Source organism: Caretta caretta, chromosome 2 (assembly GCF_965140235.1).
Source record: "Caretta caretta isolate rCarCar2 chromosome 2, rCarCar1.hap1, whole genome shotgun sequence".
Lineage (NCBI taxonomy): Eukaryota > Metazoa > Chordata > Testudines > Cheloniidae > Caretta > Caretta caretta.
The window spans coordinates 135978405-135998594 of record NC_134207.1 but is presented as its reverse complement, the minus strand read 5'-3'; the positions used below and the strand labels follow the sequence as shown (position 1 = coordinate 135998594).

At 43.1% G+C, this 20190-nt stretch overlaps 1 protein-coding gene across 5 annotated transcripts in view; it reads left to right on the top strand.

Moving 5' to 3' along the window:
• The window catches only part of FBXL7 (F-box and leucine rich repeat protein 7), a 325721-nt gene extending 307576 nt beyond the window's left edge, over nucleotides 1-18145 (top strand). For 3 of the 5 annotated variants that reach the window (XM_048839634.2, XM_048839632.2, XM_048839635.2), the window contains 2 exons: nucleotides 1903-2514; nucleotides 13530-17095. In XM_048839634.2, the coding sequence (XP_048695591.1) occupies nucleotides 1903-2514; nucleotides 13530-14266 (1349 nt within the window). In that variant the 3' untranslated portion in view covers nucleotides 14267-17095. Of the gene's footprint in view, nucleotides 1-1902; nucleotides 2515-13529; nucleotides 17096-17975 lie in introns of those variants that run through there. The other 2 variants (XR_007355143.2, XR_012667085.1) reach the window with 2 other exon arrangements.
• Nucleotides 18146-20190: the final 2045 nt, after the last annotated feature.

The following is a 20190-nucleotide window of genomic DNA, read 5'->3' as shown; positions in this document are numbered from 1 at the left end:
TAAGGTCACCAAAATGTAAATATGTATTCCAGGGCTGTAAAGAACAGCACATTGAAAAAAGTGCCTGTATAAAGTAGCCAATTATCTAGTGGAGAGAAACTGTTGAAAATTGCCATGTATGCATTAAGTTGCCCTTTTGGAATTGTATTTACGGATGTCACACTGTCATTAAATCCTATCTCAGAGTGACTCAAACTGTAGGCCAGCACTTAGTAAATATTGGAGAGTAGATGTTTTAGAAAGTTGCTGTGGGTTTAGATAATTCTTTAAGTCCCTCCCTAGAATACTGTAAAGAATGGAGGGTATGTGATTCCAGTGAAGTGCTTCATTAGAGATTACACTCAAGTGAAAAGAAAAGGAGTACTTGTGGCACCTTAGAGACTAACAAATTTATTTGAGCATAAACTTTCGTGAGCTACAGCTCACTTCATCAAGGCTCTCGAAGTTTTTACTGGCAAAAAGCTCTGGGACTCACCTGCTTTTTCTTCCCCCTCATCGGTATGCAATGAACAGTGGTCCTGAAATACTGCTGTAAAATGTGCCACTAAGCTGCCGGAAGAATTCCAGTCTAGTAGAAAATTTCGTTATGGGTTCAATAGCATAATAATAGCTCTCCTGGCTCTCATGTCTGAGCGAGAACACAATCCTGTGATCTCATTCTGAACTACTCTTGGGGATGTAGGTGTGTAGGTGAAGGCTTCCGCACCAGCAGTGGGGAGCAGATCTGAAGATGAAGAATATCAAGTTTAGGTGTAGGGGGTATACTCTATTCAGGAGACACATCTGGAACTTCCATTATTGCAAATGATTTAAGAGGGCATAGCAAGCAAAAAGGGCACCCATAAAATGAAAGGACAAAATTTTCAAACTCAGAGGCCTAAAGTTAGCCCCTCCCCATTCATACTTTGGCACTTAATTAAGTGACTGGATTTTCAAAGGTGTTGAGCAGTCAAAACTCCCATTGACTTCAGCAGGATGATCAGCATTTCTAACTGTTTCATGTAGATGCCTAAACATGAAATTAGGCACCAAATTTTACACGTGCAAGCTTGAAAATTCTAGCCGCAAGTTCTGGAGGGAGAAAGTTACATTTTTTAAACAAACCTTTGAAGAACTGAAGACTCTCTTCAGCATGTGTTGATAACAGGCAGGCGAGCAGAGTCTTACACATACTGAAATCCTTAGAGCTCAGAGCAGTGAAACAGTTATGTAATCAATGCTCTCAAGTACCATTTACTTGCCTGCAGGGCACCTACAACCCTATCAGAGCATGCAGGTGGGCCAGTGCTGTCACCCAATGCACTTAACTTGGGACACAGTGCTCTCCTTCCATGAAACAACATAAAGGAAGAAAAGAACTTGCAGTCAAAATTCCTGGTTTCTGGCCCCCAGTACAGTGAAACTTGCCAGCTCTGATTTTCAAGTTTTGAACCAAATGGAAACGTAAAGCAATGCTCAGGAGATGTGAAACTACATGAACCAACACTGAAGGAAATGAATCCCTGTGAATTGAAACTACCAAGTGCCACACAGCTCCAGCCAGCAGTGAAAGATTGGCAAGTTGTGTGTGTGTTCAATTATTTTTTACAGTTCAGAACACCAGAATGTGAGTTTTATTGTTGTGTGGGAGAGGAGGGATCATACACCATGGGCTACATTTAAATGGCATCCAGTGTTGCTGATGTATTGCATTTAGATGTCTAACTAGTGACCCTGTCTGTACCTGCAAATCACAATGTGTCTCAGAAAGCCATTAATCATGCTCACAATTTCTTGTCTGCAATATTGGTAGATGGGACAAGCCTGCCTAAAAATCAGGGTCAATTTATTTTTCAAAAGAAACACTGTAATTGCAATTGAATGCTATAAATGAACACTGTTCTGTGCTTTGTTATCTTTCAGATTCCGACCTGAGCATGCGGACACTCAGCACGCCCAGCCCAGCACTAATATGTCCGCAGAATTCTCACGGCTTCCAGAATGGCCGAGGATCTTCCACTTCTTCATCCTCAGTCACCGGGGAGACAGTTGCTATGGTCCATTCACCTCCTCCAACCCGCCTTACTCATCCCCTCATTCGGCTGGCGTCCAGACAGCAGAAAGAACAGGCCAACATAGACCGTCTCCCAGACCACTCCATGATCCAAATTTTCTCTTTCCTGCCTACCAACCAGTTGTGCCGTTGTGCACGAGTGTGTCGCCGCTGGTATAACCTTGCCTGGGACCCACGGCTTTGGAGGACTATTCGCCTGACAGGCGAGACAATCAACGTAGACAGAGCTCTTAAAGTGCTGACCCGGAGGCTTTGTCAGGACACGCCAAATGTATGTCTCATGTTGGAGACGGTAATTGTTAGTGGCTGCAGGCGGCTCACAGACAGAGGACTCTACACCATTGCCCAGTGCTGTCCAGAGCTGAGGAGGCTAGAGGTGTCGGGCTGTTACAACATCTCCAATGAAGCAGTCTTTGATGTAGTGTCACTGTGTCCAAACCTGGAGCACCTGGATGTGTCAGGTAAGTGAAAGTATTTAAATAATATAGTCTGGGTTGAGAGAGACAGGACAATCCTGTGAAGAAGTGAAAAGGGGGAGATAAGGCACGGAGGGGAAGGGCATAATCTGGCCCCTATAGCTGCACCGAGAAGACAAGCCCCTCCTCCTTCCCCTTCTGCCTTACGTATCTGGGCGTTAATACTCCTCATCACACTGTGTCAATGCATAGGGTTAGTTGCAGTCTTTGTGCTGCAGGAGTTGTTGCGGCAACCCTCCCTCTGAACCAGCCAGCACAGCTGGCCCTCTAGAGTGGGGAGTGCACACTACACCCTCTTTAAGGGTGGGTAACACAGCAACTGGGCTTTCTGGGAGCACGAAAGCTATATGGCCCTGAGTTAAGGACAGTGAAGTTTGGAAGGGCCAAGACCCTCAGCTAGGGATACGTTTTGACATCTAGGCACTGCCTAATTTTGTTTGGGACTTGACTAATGTACATTAGGGAGCTTCTTAGCTTCTATGTGGTGTTGCAATGGTTTAGAGCAGCAGATGTGCTGTCTGAAGGCAGGAGGCTCTCATTAGAGGTCAACCATAGGGAATTTTGCTCCCCTTATATAATGATTATATAGATGGATCAGAGCTTGAGTTGGAGGATGGGCCTCAGTGGAGGCACTGGGATGAAATTCGGCACTGAGTTAGACCCTCTGCATGATCCCACAACTGCACTGGGTGTAGTTCAGTGCTGAATTAAGTTAACTGGTTCTGCTTACCCATTGCACAGACATAAATGACTGCAGAGGGAGCTGAGCAAATGGTGTAAAGTGCAACCTCCTCAGAACGGCAGTTCACTCACTTTCCATAGGTATAAATGACTCCACCAGGTGTGTGGCCATGGAAAATCAGGCCCGTTAACCTCTCTGATTTTATTTCACTCTGGGGTTCTGAGTTATAACTGGTGATTTGAATGTTACTGCCCTTCTCCCAGATGAAATCTGTCTCCAGGGTAGCAGGGTGTCCTGGATGGCATTCTTTTGACCTGTGGACGAGCACAGGACTTGACCCCCGTTGCCCTGCGCATTGTGCAGTTATTTACATTGCTGCTAGTGGATCAGAATAGTAGTGCGTTGGGCTCAGTTTGCAAGAGGTTCAGGACAACAAAGAATCAGACCCACACAGCCTATTGGCAATGGCCTTGCTGGAAGCCACGCATCCTTTGCAGATACTGAACTGCAGTCTCATAAACTGCTGGAGCAGAGAAAACTTTTAATTATAAAGAGGAAAATATTAAAACTAACTAAGAAATAGTAACAAAGAATCTGTTCCCCACCCTATCCTCAGCCACTACTCCAGTGACACACAGGAGCAGCAACAATCCAGGGGAAAATTTCCCCAGCACAGGAGTTGTCTAGGGCTGGTGAATGCTCCTCCACGCAATCTGCAGGCTCAAGATCTGAGCTGCAAAATCCAAATCCAGATAAAAGCTGTTCCAACGTTTGGGGTGTCTGGATCCCAAAGTTTGGGTTGGGTCCATTATATAGATGAAAGCCTGCTGTGTGATTTGGAGCTAGATTTCACTAAGGTTCATGTATATTTTTAATCCACATAACACTAGCGACTAGCCAGAGGAACTTTGCGTACGGTGGTTAGAAGTGTCTGAGGGCAGGTCTACACTTGAAACATTGCACCGGTGCAGCTGTGCTGCTGCAGCGCTTCACTGAAGATGCCACTATGCCAGTGGGAGAGCTTCTTCCGTCAGTGTAGTTAATCCACCCCCACGAGAGGTAGTAGCTGGGTCCATGGGAGCTTAAATTCATAACTTGGCTAGATGCTAAAAATCATGGATTGAATAGAGAAACTGGATTTATGGCTTGTTACAGCAATCTATAACCCACTAACAACCCCCCAGCTGCTCTCCCTCCCCCCCTCCCCCTTTCCTCTTTATGACTGGAAGGGTGTTAATGGGCCACTTCACCTTGATTGGTCCCTTGAAATATGTCTTAACTACTTATGCTAAACAATCTGTTCAAACCTTGTCTTTAGCTGTGATACTCTGAGTAACTTTCACAGACCTGAAGAGCTCTGTGCAAGCTGGAATGCTTGTCTCTCTCACCAACAGAAGTTGGTCCTATAAAAGATATTACCTCACACACTCTGTCTCCCTCCACAAAGTCCACCAGGATGAAAAATGTGGCTAAAATCCCCTACAAAAATAGAACTAGAAATATAAAATATGTCAGTCAGGGTTGCTTTGTATTTCATTTAAACATTCATCTGCAAAGCTAAAGTCCTTAACACTCAGCACTGGACTAGTGTGTGTAACGCAGGAAATGGAAGTATCTAGAAACAAAATGTCTTCCCCCCCTCCGCCCCCCCCAGTGTCCAAACTGAGTGATCCACAAAAGTAAACACAGGCCATGCCCTGGGCCTGGACCCATGAGGTCCTAAGTACTTCACCTGCACCTAACTTCAGTGGAAGCTGAAAGCCGTCAACCTTTATTCAGAGCAGAATTAGGATTTCAATGGGATTTTAACTCACATAAACTAATTAAAGTCAATGAAGTCACATCAGTCTGAGTTCAGAATCAGACCTGATGGATCTTTTACTAGAGGAATGACTTGAGGATTTGGCCTGAATGCCATAGGTACTGAAAAATAAACTGGATTTTAAAATTCTTTCCGAACAATACAGTGCAACTGTATTTTTATAGCATATTCTTACATACTGTGTACCATACCTTGCATATTTAAATAGAATTACAGTTAAAAATGAAAGCAGAAGGAAAGGAAAACTAGAGTCTATGTAAATATGAGAGGACACTTTCATACTAAATTTAAAAACAGGTGGACTGTTCCAAGTGCCCAGAGTTAGAGATGAAGATTTTCTTGTATCCAAAGAAGTGAAATTGCCAAAGGAGCAGGAAGAGGCTGATACTAAATCAGCACAAGATATGGGGAAAAGATTGACTGACGGCAGAATTTGGTCTCTTCTCTCTCTTTAGTTACATCAGTATAAAACTGGAGTAGCATCACCGATGTACATGAATTTACACTAGTGCAACTAAGAGTAGAATTTAGACCAAGTTCTAGGAGTTCAGCTGAAATAAGTACATGAAGAATTGTAATAATGTAATAGCAACACAGATCAGAGTTTTTTTAATTCTCTGATGCCTAGACATAGTTACAGGCAAGTACACAGATAAATATGTGTAATAACTTTTTTTTAAAAATTGATTTTATCTTGGCATTCTCTCTGAAGATTATATCAGGTGGCCATTCTATTATTAAATATTTTAATCATAAAACTCACACACTATCATGGGAACATCCATAAAATGAAAATGTCAGAAAATCTTATGTTTGAGGTTTACATTAACTTTGCAAATATCCTACAAACCTCACCACTCAGGCATTTTTAAAAATGCCTCCATATGGTTTTGATGGTGACTAGATCAAATTACAAACAGGTGACAGTTTATCAACTTGCTTGAAAGCTCCTAGTAAGATTACATCAATAATCAGTTATACTTGATTTCCATCCAGTACAAATGTTATCTGTATTGGTGAAGAAGCAATTGCCTGTGTGAGCCTACGCTCAACCAGACATTGCTCCAGGAAGAAAAGTTTGTGGAACTCACTATAAAATAACAAGAGTTGGCAACACTGAAGCCAGACGAGCTCTCTCAGGCCCACATGCTCCCATTTTTCTCCCTTTCAGCACACCCTTCATTGGCTCTTATGGGACATCTGCTATTGTGCATGTGTGTGCAAGCACAGTAAACGAGCAACTATGGGAATTTTGAACTTGATGCTTAGACCACTAAGCCATCAACTCTGGCTACCAAAGTCCTGTATGCAACTGAAGTCACTGGAGCTGCACAAAAGGCTCTTTTATACCACTGATTCAAATCTCTTCATTGTGAACTCAGCCCTTCATATTCTTTAGGTAGATAAACCAAATGCCATGCAGTTTAGCCAGGGGGAATCTTATGGGTTGACCTTAAAAGAGGAGGCCCTGTCTACTCTGTATGGACATTAGAGATCAAGTTAAATCTCTACAACTTATGGGAAGTGACATAGGGAGCCTTAGTTTCTAGAGGTGTGTACCATAAGTGTCTGCACTTCAGTGATCAAATGTGTGTGTAATTGAAATGCCTTGGGAGAAAAAGCATGATACAAATATAAATGTAGTTAACCACTAGTTTCTCTGTATTTATTTTTGTAAGGATTGTTACTGCAGGGCATGCTCCCACTCTAACATAAAAATAGCACTCAGCACCTGACAATTAAAATATTACATCAATTGGATTAACAAGGGTATAACCAAACACTGGGTATAACCAAATAAGACTGGAGCCCAAATATAGCTATTCATAGTAATTGTTGGGTTAAAAAGAAATGTAGGTGATCAGAAATAAAAAATCCCCTTTTCATCCAGACCACCTTAGCAGCTTTGGACAAATTTTCTACATTTCTGTCACAGTGGCCTTCTGCCTTATTTACTTGCATTAATAATCAGGAATTTACCCCTAGGAAATTTCAGAGTTACTCTTTGTTGCAGGTAAGAGCTGAGAATGCTCAGTTCGGACAGCTGTTCCTGAGTGCTGATTTGAAATTAGACCAAGAGATATATAATAATATAAATAACATAAATATCCTGTATTTTCAATATTTACAAGTCAAACATTTTATTGTGAAATCTGGATATGAAGCAGCTTTATATAGATCTTAACCACATTTAAGGAGTTAACTCAGGAGCAAGCTGGAACAAAATGTTTAATTTTTAAGATGCATACTATTTTGATTGAAAAATCCATTGATAGGAATAAACCCAGATGAAAAGATGGGAGACAGATTTGGACAAAAATTAATTGATCTGGATTAATGGGGCCCTATATCAGAAAGGGGATATACTTTCTTCAAGTTGTGTAGCTCCTAAAGACAATTTTTATAAATTATTGTATAGATGGTATTTGACTCCAGTTAAGAGCAATCATATTTGTGCTTCTAAGAGGCGCTCTGTGAGGGGATGTGGGGAAAGGGAAACATACTTGCACATGTGGTGGTTGTGACCCTATGACCACTTGCGAGGAAATGAAAGAGATTCTTATGACAAAATGCCAGCTTCCTAGAGATCCCTGGCCCTGCTTACTTAATGCTCCAGTAAAGGAGCTAGTAAAATTAATTTCTTTTTTATTGTTAGCAGCTAGACATTGTATTACACATTATTGGAAAAATGTGACCCTCCCCTGCCTCCTCCGATGGAATGGTGGGAGAGTAAAATATGGATTGTTCTTGTAATGGAAAAGCTTTCATACCAAGTATGTGCACAAGAGGAGAAGCACCAAAAAGAGGATAGGTATTTAGAAATTTGGTCCCCCCTGTTTAGTGTAGTCAGGAGAGGGGGGCTCCTCAGCCAGCAAGCCAGAATCTTGAGCCAGGTTCTTTGAGTATTAACCTGATCCTGAATAAGTAATGTACGAGGTAGTAGGTTAATGTTTTATTGCAACTTTGCTTTAATAATTTTTTTAAATGCCATTCATCAGACTCCATGGTGAAGCCTTCATAACACATTAGCCTGATCCTATCACCACTGAATCAAGAGGAAAATTCCAGTTAAATTCAGTGGTGCAAGATTAGTCCAAAGACCAAAGGAAAAGCATGCAATGAATTGGATGTGCAGTCCTGTGCTCAGACCATACGTCTCCTGGCCCAGTGAACTGAAAGCAGAGATTAGAATGCTAGAGTTCCTGGCTCCAGTAGTGACTCCCACTGTAATCTTGGAGAATCCCAGATGTAAATCCCAGTTGACTGGAAAGTCCCTTAAAAGGACACAAAGGAGCCTTAAGGAGCTAGGTGCCCAACCTCTTTAGAGACAGGAGCAGAACACGGAGCTACTTTGAACTCATTTTTGAAAACTGACAAACGCTGCGGTTTCCAAAGGAGCCCGAGTTCCCCTACCAATTTTTGTGGCCTTCCAGTCACAGCTTCCTATTTTTAAGATGTTCTTCTTTGCTGTGTTGCTGCATGAAACATCCAGACAAACAGGAGAAATTGTGCATTTGGCAACACTGTGTACAGTCAGTTCCATGATTTTCCCAGTATAGTGTAAGTAAACAAGGCTGTTTGTGGTAACTGAAAGAGGTTTAATAAAGCGAAGTGAGAGGGAGCTGTTTGACTAATTGTCAGCATAATAGCTAAGATGTAATTGTGTTGTTTAACACGAAACCTTTAGCCTCTTTGGTTTAAATTACCCAGGTGTGAAATGGAGGGTTATAATATTAAACTGACTAGTTTATAACTAGTTTATATTAAACTGACTAGTTATAACATTCATATGTTTGAATGTCAAACGTTTCAGAATAGCCCTAACCTCTATAGAGGGCTAAACCAATGCTCTTGAACTTTGGGGATGCTTAAAATCCAGAGCTGGGTTTTGCATCTTCAGCAAGCCTTTGTTTTTGGAGCTGAGGAGCCCACTTCTAAATTAATTTTCAAAGCATTTGTTATATAGGGTACTTGTGAAAGTGCTTCGAAAACAGGATCCCATTATTTCTCCTTCCTCTCGATGGCTGAGTATTATTTTTACCTCCTCTTTGCTGTCAGCCTGTGGTGTGTGAAGGGCTGCTTGGCAGTATGCCAGGCTGTGTAATGATCTCGCTGAGTAACTTCACTGTTCAAATGCTTTGCACACTATGCTGTACTTGCTGGCACATGCAAAGGGAGGTGAAATGCATCTACCTAAACAAACCAAATGCAACACGATAGGGCCAGCAATTATCTCAGGTGTTTTTAACTATGTGTGATCTAGTGAATGCATAGCAAGGCCCTCTACGGGAGAGAATGTCAGATCTGCTTTAATGTGTGTCTCCAGGGCTGCCAGGGCCTTGCAGGTTGGATCCAAATCTGGATCATACAGAGGTTCAGGTTCATGTACTATGCAAGCACCCTTAAAAATCTCTTATCACCCATAGGAACCAGCCTAGTTCTTCCAGTTGCTGTTTCCCATTTCTCTTTACATCCATTTCAAGTGGGACTAGGTCTGCCCCCTATCATCTGGGGGACAGGTAGCCCGCTACCCGAATATCTGGCCATCAGGAAACTGCTTCTCCCTTTTCAGAGTAACAGCCGTGTTAGTCTGTATTCACAAAAAGAAAAGGAGTACTTGTGGCACCTTAGAGACTAACCAATTTATTTGAGCATGAGCTTTCGTGAGCTCACGAAAACTCATGCTCAAATAAATTGGTTAGTCTCTAAGGTGCCACAAGTACTCCTTTTCTTTTTGCTTCTCCCTTGTGAGTTTCTGGGGGGTCACCAGGAAGAGGCACCCTGATCCAAAAAGGTCATGTGGGAGCTGAGGGGAAGAGAAGGGGATTAGCCATGTTTAGGGTTTGTAGGTGACACCCCAGAGATTGGAGGGGGAGATTGAGCTGTACAAACAATAGCTGTGTGGACAGCTCCTATTCAAGCCACAGTTCCTACCTTCTTCTTCTCATCAATAATCCACACACCACCTTTCTCCCTTTTCTCATGTTTTTATCTTTGCAAGCAGAGTAAGAGCGGATCTCTGCTCCAAGAAGCTTGCAGCCTAAATAGGAGAAGTGCTCTGCAAATGTGCAGCTCTGCATGAGCAGTGTTTAAGAGCTGGGGTCAAATTCTGATCAGCCTCTGTGCAAATGCACAAGCGGGAGAGGGCACAAAGAGGTTCCCGTCCCTCTTTAGCCTGCACACAGGGATTGGTGGGATCCTAATGGGGAGCTTCGATGCTTTTCTCTCCTAGAGTCCCTGTGGGACCTAAGTACCTGTAAGGGGACAAGAGTGAGGGAGGCACTAGTAGAGCATCGAGATGCGAGAATGCGCCTTCTTCAAGGCTGATGCAGGACACACACCAGAGTGTGCTGCCTGGGAGCCCCCCGGAGGAATTCTGGTTGTAATGCTCTCCTGGCAGCTCCGACTGCTGCAGTCTCTCTCTGAACCTAATGTGTCTAGCTGGACTCTGATGGACTCTTGGCCAAAATCTAGCCCAAAATATTGAGATTCCTCTGTGATTAAATGCTAGGGGTAGTTGAAAAAAAGGCTTGGGCTTACACATGACATGTGTTATAGTAACAAGCATGAAAGCTTAGGTGGGTGTGCTGTGTGACATAATGGAGACCGTGGCAGTTTTGGTCACAGTAAATGATCTATCAATAAAACTATGAAAGCCTGGATCTCTTTGACCCAAAAGAAAACCTAATTAATTCAAAGAATTTCACTTCCATATGTTTCGTTCAGCTGTCTCTTTGTTCTTAAGGGCTATTCTTTGGCACTGATAAGATATCAATATTTTAATGTCAAAAACAGGCATCCCTATTAACTATCAGAGTTTTCTACAACATAAATTCTGTAACTCTCAACATCCACTCCTTTAGCAGGCCTCAGATAACTCCAGGAGCTGTTTGAGCTTGACTGCAAACTATTATCCAACATATGCTGGCCAAGGTTCTTTCATTCCACTTGGAAGTTTCTCCTGCATTTTAAATTAGTTACATTTCCTCTATGGAAAAATCTTGCTGTATGAGGGTTTGTTTTTATATCTTTATTATTTGGGACAGAAAAATTGTTACAGACCCAGAAAAATGTCACTTCACTTTAAAAAAAAAAAAAAAAAGTCCTATAATCAATGTGCACTCTTTTCTTCTGGTGAAATCATTCTGAACACCCTTCCCAACAAATATCATATGCTGTAGCCAAAGTAACTAGACAACAAGGAGATGCTGAGCCTGTCAAAACAGTGATCACATGGCCATGTACAGTAAATCCAGCCCTGCGGGGAGACTCAACTTTTCATTTTCATCTCAGAAATGCATTAGTCATTCATATTTCCCTCTTCTCGAATATTCAACAAGCAGAATTTTCTTCTCCTTCTCTCTGTCTGCAGACCTTCATTCTCACTATCTTAATTTTAAAAATAAATCCTAATCTGTTTGTAAAGAGTCCACATTTATACCACTGTCCTGCAGTCAGATCCGTGCAGACAGACCCTCGTGCTCACGCCAAACTGCACTGACAAAAGTGGGGTTGTGCCAGGTTGCCAGCATCCACTTGGGCAGACCCAACTGGAGGAGTAGGCCCTTGTGCCATCTTCTGTTGTCTAGTCTAAGGAATGTTTACATGGCTGAACTCCAATTGCATTGCCTCCCTTTGGAACTCTCCTTGCAGCCGTCGTGTGTGTGTGTGCGCACACATTTGTTTATTCTGAGTCTTCCAGATTCGATTGATTGTTCTCATTATAAACCACACCATCATCTGCAGAGACCTGAACCAGAATATCCAAAAGGGAAAAAGGGGTATTGATTTTCTGAGGACACTGTTGACTAATCAAAATGGTTCTTCCTGTCTCAAGATCCTAGGGCTTCCCCAGGTGCTGTGCAGTACTTGCCACTTGCACGTAGTGTGCGATTTCAGTTAAACTTTGCATCTGTTTGACCAAAGCAAAAGTCTAAATCAAAGCTCCTACTGTAAACCTAGTATGATGAGTGCATAAGTCAAACAGGCAATTTTTGAGGTTCCTACAGCTCTAATGCCACCTCTAATTTCCCTGTTTTACTTGTTTCATCCTGGCATCTACACTGATTTTCTTGCTTTACTTTTTGTCACACCCCAAAGGGCCTGTGCTACATTGTCCTATCTTCCTTGGCTAAAGACTGTAGAATGGAACAGGCCAGATGTGTTGCTACGGAGTTAATGGGCTTCAGGGTGACACTTGGTGCTTTCTTCCTCTACCCCATCCCTCTCTCAGGGAAGGACCCTGCTGCCTCTGCTGCACTCCTTAGTTCCCCATGACCCCGAGAAGGAGGAAATGGGAGAAATGCACCTGTTCATGTCAGGGCTGAAGCTGGTCCCTGGATTGAATTCCTGGTAATTCTGTGTTTGGTCCTGTGGCTGGCTGGCCTGGGTGGTTAGTGCTCTGCATTATTATTATTATTATTATTATGGAAAATAAGAAAGAAAAGGTCCTCTGCTTAATGTAACATACTTTGAAAGGGAATCACAATGGAGAGGAGAGAGATTAGCATTCGAGTGCTGCATGTGATTTTCCAGATTTTCTGCACATTCAAGGGTCAGGCTGGTTGTGTTGCTTGAATATAAGATGCCATGACATACACTATAATTGTCATCCAGTTGCTAGATGGGTGTCACTTGGTTACTAGCCCGATTGGCATCAATAGGGCAGACCATACATTTCTGTTCCCCAAACATTAGCCCATCTGGGCCTGGGGGTTCCCTTTTGTTTCTTGCGGTGCTGGACAGTAAAATGGCCTCTGATGCTGGAACACCAACTGGGGGCATGTCTACACTGCCCCACAGTTTGGACTCTGGGGGTGTGAATAGCCGTCTGCACCAAAGTGCTGTGCTGTCACTCCCCCATGTTGCACTGTGGCGCAAACGAAGAGGTTCCTAGCTTGTGTTAACATCTCTCTGTCAGGAAAGGGCTACATTAATGTAACCTAGAGACCTTTTAATTTGCACCTGGAGCATCCACAGGGGAGCGATACAGTGCAGCACTTCAGTGCACACTGGTATTCACGTTTGTAGTTTGAACTGCGGGGCAGCCTAGACATGCCCGAAGTAAATCAGTGGTGACATCGCCACAGCCCAGAGAACAGTGTGCGCTAATGTACTTGTGGTCCCCAGGTTGTCCAAAACCATTACTGGAGTTGTGCTGGGGTAACAGAGTTCAGAATCTGTCCCTTCATAAAGAAATTGAGGGCCATGATCTGACCTAATTTGGGACATGGAAAAACCACGCTTCTGTGGTTCTGATGTTGTTTAGATTACTGGAGTAACTTTACTGACTTCAGTGGAGTTATTTAAGATGAATGGCTGCTGTGGCAGAACCTGGACTAGTGTCTGTTTCATCAGAGTACTTTCTGGGGTCTGGCAGCACTGAGATGCCTGCATAACTACCCGTGTGTTGAGGTCTGCAGTTACACGCCAACCTCCCCCATCCTGCCAGAGGAGTTGCTTTGCAACTTATTAACATTGTGTTTTTCCATGTAGGCTGTTCGAAAGTGACATGCATTAGTTTGACCCGCGAAGCCTCCATCAAGCTGTCCCCGTTACATGGCAAACAGATCTCTATCCGCTACCTGGACATGACAGACTGTTTTGTGCTTGAGGACGAAGGCCTGCACACCATCGCCGCACACTGCACTCAGCTGACTCATCTGTACCTGCGCCGCTGCGTCCGCATCACCGATGAAGGCCTCCGTTACCTAATGATTTACTGCACATCCATCAAGGAGCTGAGCGTGAGCGACTGCCGTTTCGTCAGCGACTTCGGCATGCGGGAGATCGCCAAGTTGGAGACGCGTCTGCGGTACCTCAGCATCGCACACTGCGGTCGCATCACAGACGTGGGCATCCGTTACATTGCCAAGTACTGCAGCAAACTGCGCTACCTCAATGCGCGGGGCTGCGAGGGCATCACGGACCACGGCGTGGAGTACCTCGCCAAAAATTGCACAAAACTCAAATCGCTGGATATTGGCAAGTGCCCACTGGTCTCAGACACCGGCCTGGAGTTTCTGGCCCTTAACTGCTTCAACTTGAAGCGCCTGAGCCTGAAGTCATGTGAGAGCATCACAGGCCAGGGCCTACAGATTGTAGCTGCAAACTGCTTTGACCTGCAGATGCTGAACGTGCAGGACTGTGAGGTTTCCGTGGACGCTCTCCGTTTTGTTAAACGCCATTGCAAGCGCTGTATTATTGAGCACACCAACCCCGCTTTTTTCTGAAAGGACACTCTGCACCTCTTGATTAAAAACATTGATGTATAAACACACGCTCCCACAAACAGTACCTAGCTCTTCTCTCTATGGTCGTGGGAGTCAGCTTTCTTGTATGGTGCTGGTGAGGTTTGTTTTTTAAAAAGAATATTTTTTTGTTTTAAACTATCACTTTGTTATTTGATTGTGTCTCTGCGGAGATGCTTCCTTAACCTAAAAGCAGTGAGTACTCCACAGCACCATGGCAATGCTATGCCCCTGGTAATCCTGACCCTTTGCTAGCCTGAACTAGCTCTCCAAGGGGAATAGCACATAATCACTTCCTTTGCGGTGCAACTTGAGCAGCATTCAGTCTGAGCTCCAGCTGTGTTCATGATGCTGCAGGGGCACTATTTTTCTCGAAACCCACCCCACAAATTCCTCCAGCATGGCTGATGCAACACCACCTTGTCTAAGTAGCATCTTCTTGGAAGTCCCTTAACCATGTTTCAGCAATCCCCAGGGCAGTATTGGGTGGCATTTTCAAATGAGTTCGATGTTGGCCTAGCTCTGATCCCATTGACTTAAAGTCGATAAAGTCAATGGGAGCAGAATTAGCGAGCACCGAGGGCATTTGAAAATCCTACCCATCCTGGGATACCTTTTCAACAGCTTATATGTGGATCACTAATGTGTTAACCTACTACTCCCGCTAATCCAGCACGGGCCTTTTCCTTTGGCTTGGAAGCATCCTTTGCTAGTACTGGGGACCTTTGGGTCCACTTAGCAGTGTCACTAGCACTTGAGTGGAAGGAACATTTTTAAGAAATGTAGGAAGCAGCAGATACTCCTTTCCAGGCCACTAAGGGGAAAATTCAATGTTTTACTTAGCTGCAAATTGGTCTGAGAAATCCCATTTTGTTACTACTGTGAATTAAAATACTGCAGCAGCACTCCAGGGATTAGGGAAGTGTCTCAGAGTGGGTCATACAAGGGCAAACCTATGAAAGTCCCCAGTAGTTGGGCTGTCTCACAGTAACTCTCGTTGTTGCCGCAGAGCCTGTTTTAATTCCTTTATCGGTAAAAGGAGCCTTTGCAACGGAGACTCCTTTTAAGTAAAAGGAATGTTTAGGTATTTATACACAGAAGCACGTACATTTTCTAGGGCCTTCTTATTTAAAGGATGGATAGTAGATTTCAAGGCTTGGAATTCATTACCCTGATATCAGATCACGTCTTTGGGAAAGAGGGATTTGGAATGCTATCCATATTAGAATTGGATTCTGTGCAGCCATGACAGCACATTCCTTTCAACTGAAGAAATGGCCATTGTTGAGCAAAAAATTGCATATCAGTACTGCCCCATATGGTTGAAGATTGTTACTCTAACAGGTGTTACTGTTATAGCTGCTCTCTCTTGCCAGTGCAATCAATGTTGAGGCTTCTCCCTGCTCGTTGTCCCCTTCTTTCCCTGAGCATGTGATCATTTCATGGTAACTTCCATCACAGTCTTCTGGCAACTCTACTTTCCCACTTTTTTCTGGGAAGTACCTTCCAGTCCTTAGATCTGAAAGCCAGACTCATTAGAAGTGATGATATTTTCAGGCAGGCCCCCTACACATGATTGACAACTGGTTCATATGTTAGGTTCAATCACTGTAAATGTCTCTGCTAGAGAGATGTGGGAAGGAAAACGCTCTGTCTGGTTTTCAAAGAACAGTAGCTGCATCGTCTCCAGACAACATTAACAATGTCACTGAGATGAAGTGAAAATCCATGTGTTTAAGAACATACATAATCACTGAGGAAATAATCTGTAGCCACACTCACACAATGTATAAAAGGCAAAGCTGGCAGGATGTGTCCTACTTCTGAGAAAAGATCTTTAGCCTGTACATATTGCTTCTCCGTTTGTCAGTTTGTGTATTTTTTCACTTGCGGGATATTGTGGTCTCATGGGCAAACTCATTAAGCAGCCTTCAGTTCCCTCTGAATTAAATAACACTGTCCAAAAGAGACAAGGGGTAAGAGCCAAAATAATTGTGGGGAAAAGCTCTTACAGCTCCTCATTACCACTGTGTCACTAATCGGTGTATGTTAGGGAGTGGTGCCATTTTATGACAACTAACATCAGTTTAGCTTCCTTTTTTCACAAAGCTGATTTCTCAGGAGGTTGCAGAGTGGATTTTATCCCAGCTAGCTATTCTCTTCACTGTCCCCAAGGAGAGTTAAGCTGTTGAATCCATTCTCAAGGTTGGTGTGAATTTGGCTGAGCCATTGGCACTCGAGGTCTCACGAGTGACATTTAAGTGTTTATAACAAGTTGCTACCTTTCTGCCTTGGCTAAATGGAATGAACACTGCTACATGGTCGTTAAAGATTCTGATGTCTTCAATTGGCCTGGACTGTGTGAATCTCACTATAAAGCCTTAATTTACTACCAAGAAATAAAGCAATATATTGGTAACTGACAAATACGGATGGTCATTTGAGCTGATCAGTTAACTTCTGGCTGAGCATGGGGAGAGAGACTTAAGATATTCCCAAAGTTTCGTTTTCTTCGGTTCATTACTATGTGAGTGGACATTTCACTAATAGCTCACTGCCCATTATAATTCAGGATTTCCTCCAGAAAATATTACAAGAGACCGTAGTAATGGCCTTGCATATCTGTTTATAATTTGTCGTCTCTCACCTGATCTGACTTGATCTCAAAATGTAGCTGGTGATTGGTAAAGTGTGTGAAACAAATGCCAATATATCATCACATTAACAAGAAATTCTTGAAGGTACCTTCATTAGTTTAAAACCCAGCTTAATGTTCACTTGGTCTTAAAAAATAAAGAGAATAAGAATACAGAGCAGTTGTATGATATGAGTAACTGTTTTCCATTGACTGTACAGTTCTACCAAGGGTCAGGCTCAATACTGGTACATAATAACTATTATTCTTTACACTTCACAAAGCCACGGATGTTCTGAGAAGTCCATTGTTCTGGATGTGTATGGAAGATGAATGAAGACTTGCATCCTTAGTCTCACATTTTAAAATAATCAATCTCAAGTGGCCCTGATCTGAAGTGCTATTTCGTTGTGAAGCTACAGTTGATTTCAAGAAAATTTCAGTGTAATTTGTTGATACTGTTTGTTGCCTTATCGTCTAATCCCCCTCACAGGTGTAATGGTCCTGCTGCAAACAGGTGCACCAAAAGCACTTGATTAGTATATGCGAGGCAGTGAGTTTGAGTGTGGAGGAGTGGTGTATGTTTGTGTGTGCATGCTGTCTTTGCTCCAGATTCAGATTTGATGGAGATTATACATTTTGAAATGAATTCAGATAAAAGATTCTTTAGTCATAAAGTTCAGATCCAGATGTTGAACACAAGATACCTAACTAGCTGGACCACTGATCTGATTCAGTATGGCAGCTCCAATTTCTGACAATGGCCACCAGATGGTTCAGAAGAAAGGGCAAGATACTCCATAATGGTCAGTTGTGGAACAACCTACCTGGAGGAAAGTTTCTTCCATCTTCTTATGCTTATTGAGGATGTGTGTAACCTTTTTTCAGCTAACCCCATTTTAGACAGCGGCTTCCTACAAACCACATATTCTGGCTCAAACCCAATGATCTGCATTTAGATGCACTTTTCCTATCTTAGAATTAAGTAAAACCAAAATTATTTCCCTCAGTCAGAATGGAGAATTGGTATGAAGTTCAACGTTTTTGTCTTTGCAGGTTATACTCACTTGGCCTACTACAAAATGTAAAACAGCTTCCAATGGGAATCTTGAAGCAGGATCAGGATCCAAGATTTCAACCTTTCAACAGTGGCTTTTGAAAAATTCTGAATTTTGTCTTTATACTGGAGAATCAAAAAGTTAATAAAAAGGAGTTAATTTTGCCAACATTGTGCTTGCAGTATGTCAAAACTCATATGAAAAGGAACATGTCAGTCACTTATGAGAAGTACAGGTTGGTCAACGCTGTAGACCAAAGTGTAATTAAAAAACATTGGTAGAGCTAGTAGCGCCGCCTATGAAGTTTGCCTGATATTTCTCATTATAAGACCCTGTTTTCAGTGGTTATAGCTTTGCCAAACTAACTATTTGGGCTGAAATTTTCCATGCTTGATGTCTGCCTCAGGCTGATTTTTGGGGGGAAAATTTCAATCTAAACAATTCAGCCATATCCCAGAACAAGGCTAGGAAAGAACATATTTTGCTTCCCTGGGCATGCTCAGCCCTCTCACAGCTCTTAGTGTTGACCACACTGTACATGTGCCATTCCCACAGAGTGAGTGGGCATATTCCTATGCAGGGCTATGGGGCAAAGTTGGACTTTCCCTGTAATTGCTGCTCCTAGCTGCTGTGTGTGCTGGAGTGGGGCTGGGCACTCAATGACCACACCCCCTTGTCCCCCCCAGAACTCAAGCAGCATGGAAGAAGAAACCATCTGATTTGAATGCAGAGGGGACAAAAGTCAGAGCACAGGGAGGGAAAGGAGTAGATTGGGACAAGGAGTCTGGTGAGACTGGGTCTGAGAGAGTAGGTGTCATAAATATAAAAGGAAGGGTAACAACCTTCCTGTATACATTACTATAAAATCCCTCCTGGCCAGAGGCACAAAATCCTTTTACCTGTAAAGGGTTAAGAAGCTCAGGTAACCTGGCTGGCACCTGACCAAAAGGACCAATAAGGGGACAAGATACTTTCAAATCTGGGGGGGAAGGGGGGGGGGGAAGGTTTTGTCTGTCTGTTGTGTGTACTTGCCGGACACAGATCAAGGAAGCAAGCAATCCAACTCCATTAGAATTAGTAAGTACTAGCAAGGGAATGTGTTAGCTTATTTTTGTTTTGGCTTGTGATTTCCTCTGTGCTGAGAGGAAGGTGTATTCCGGGGCGGGGGTTGTAACTTTAAAGTTTGGCCCAGAGGGAAATCCTGTGTTTTTGAATCTTTTGTTACCCTGTAAAGTTATTTTCCATCCTCATTTCACAGAGGTGATTTTTACCTTTTTTTTTTTTTTTTAAATAAAATCCTTCTTTTAAGAACCTGACTGATTTCTCTATTGTCCTAAGACCCAGGGGTTTGGGTCTGTGATCACTTTGTAACCAATTGGTTAGGATATTATTCTCAAGCCTCCCCAGGAAAGGGGGTATAAGGGCTTGGGGGGATATTTTGGGGGAATAGAAACTCCAAGTGGTCTTTTCCCTGATTCTTTGTTAAATCACTTGTTGTTATTCTCCAAGGGCAAAGAATTTGTGCCTTGAGGAAATTTTACCCTAAGCTGGTAGAAATAAGGTTAGGGGGTCTTTCATGCGGGTCCCCACATCTGTACCCTAGAGTTCAGAGTGGGGAGGGAACCCTGACAGTAGGGTAGACAAATTGTGACTGGAAGTTGGAGGGAAAAACTGGGGCTTGCTGGGAAAGGAGAATGGGATTGGGAGCCAGGGGAGGGTAGGACTGGTTGGGCAAGGAGACTGGGACTGGGAGCCAATTGGCTTAGGGGAGAATGGTGGGGATTCCTGTGGGGAAAAATAGTATGTGATCATGGAATTAAGGGCTGTATCCAAATTAATATGTAAATTACATGCCTTAAATTACACTGAAACTTTCTTGAAATAAATTGCAACCCCCAAGGGGGATGAATTCAGGTTGTACAGCCAGCCTTACTTCGGGCACTTCCTGGCTTTGGAGGGCTGGACTATGGAACCTGAATGTTTTTTTAACACGGCTTTTTTGTGTTCTATATTAGTAACTCCAGAACAACTACAGCAATGGCCAGCAGCAACACAACTGTCCACAAATGCCTTGCCTATGTTAGTCCTAGCAGAGGTTCTGCCAAGGTATGATGGAGAGAGACACTTTGAGTCTGTTCAGCTCCTGCCTTCTCTGATCAGATTAACTCAGTTGACAATCATAAATGGCAGTGCATTCTTGTTGCCAGAGGTCT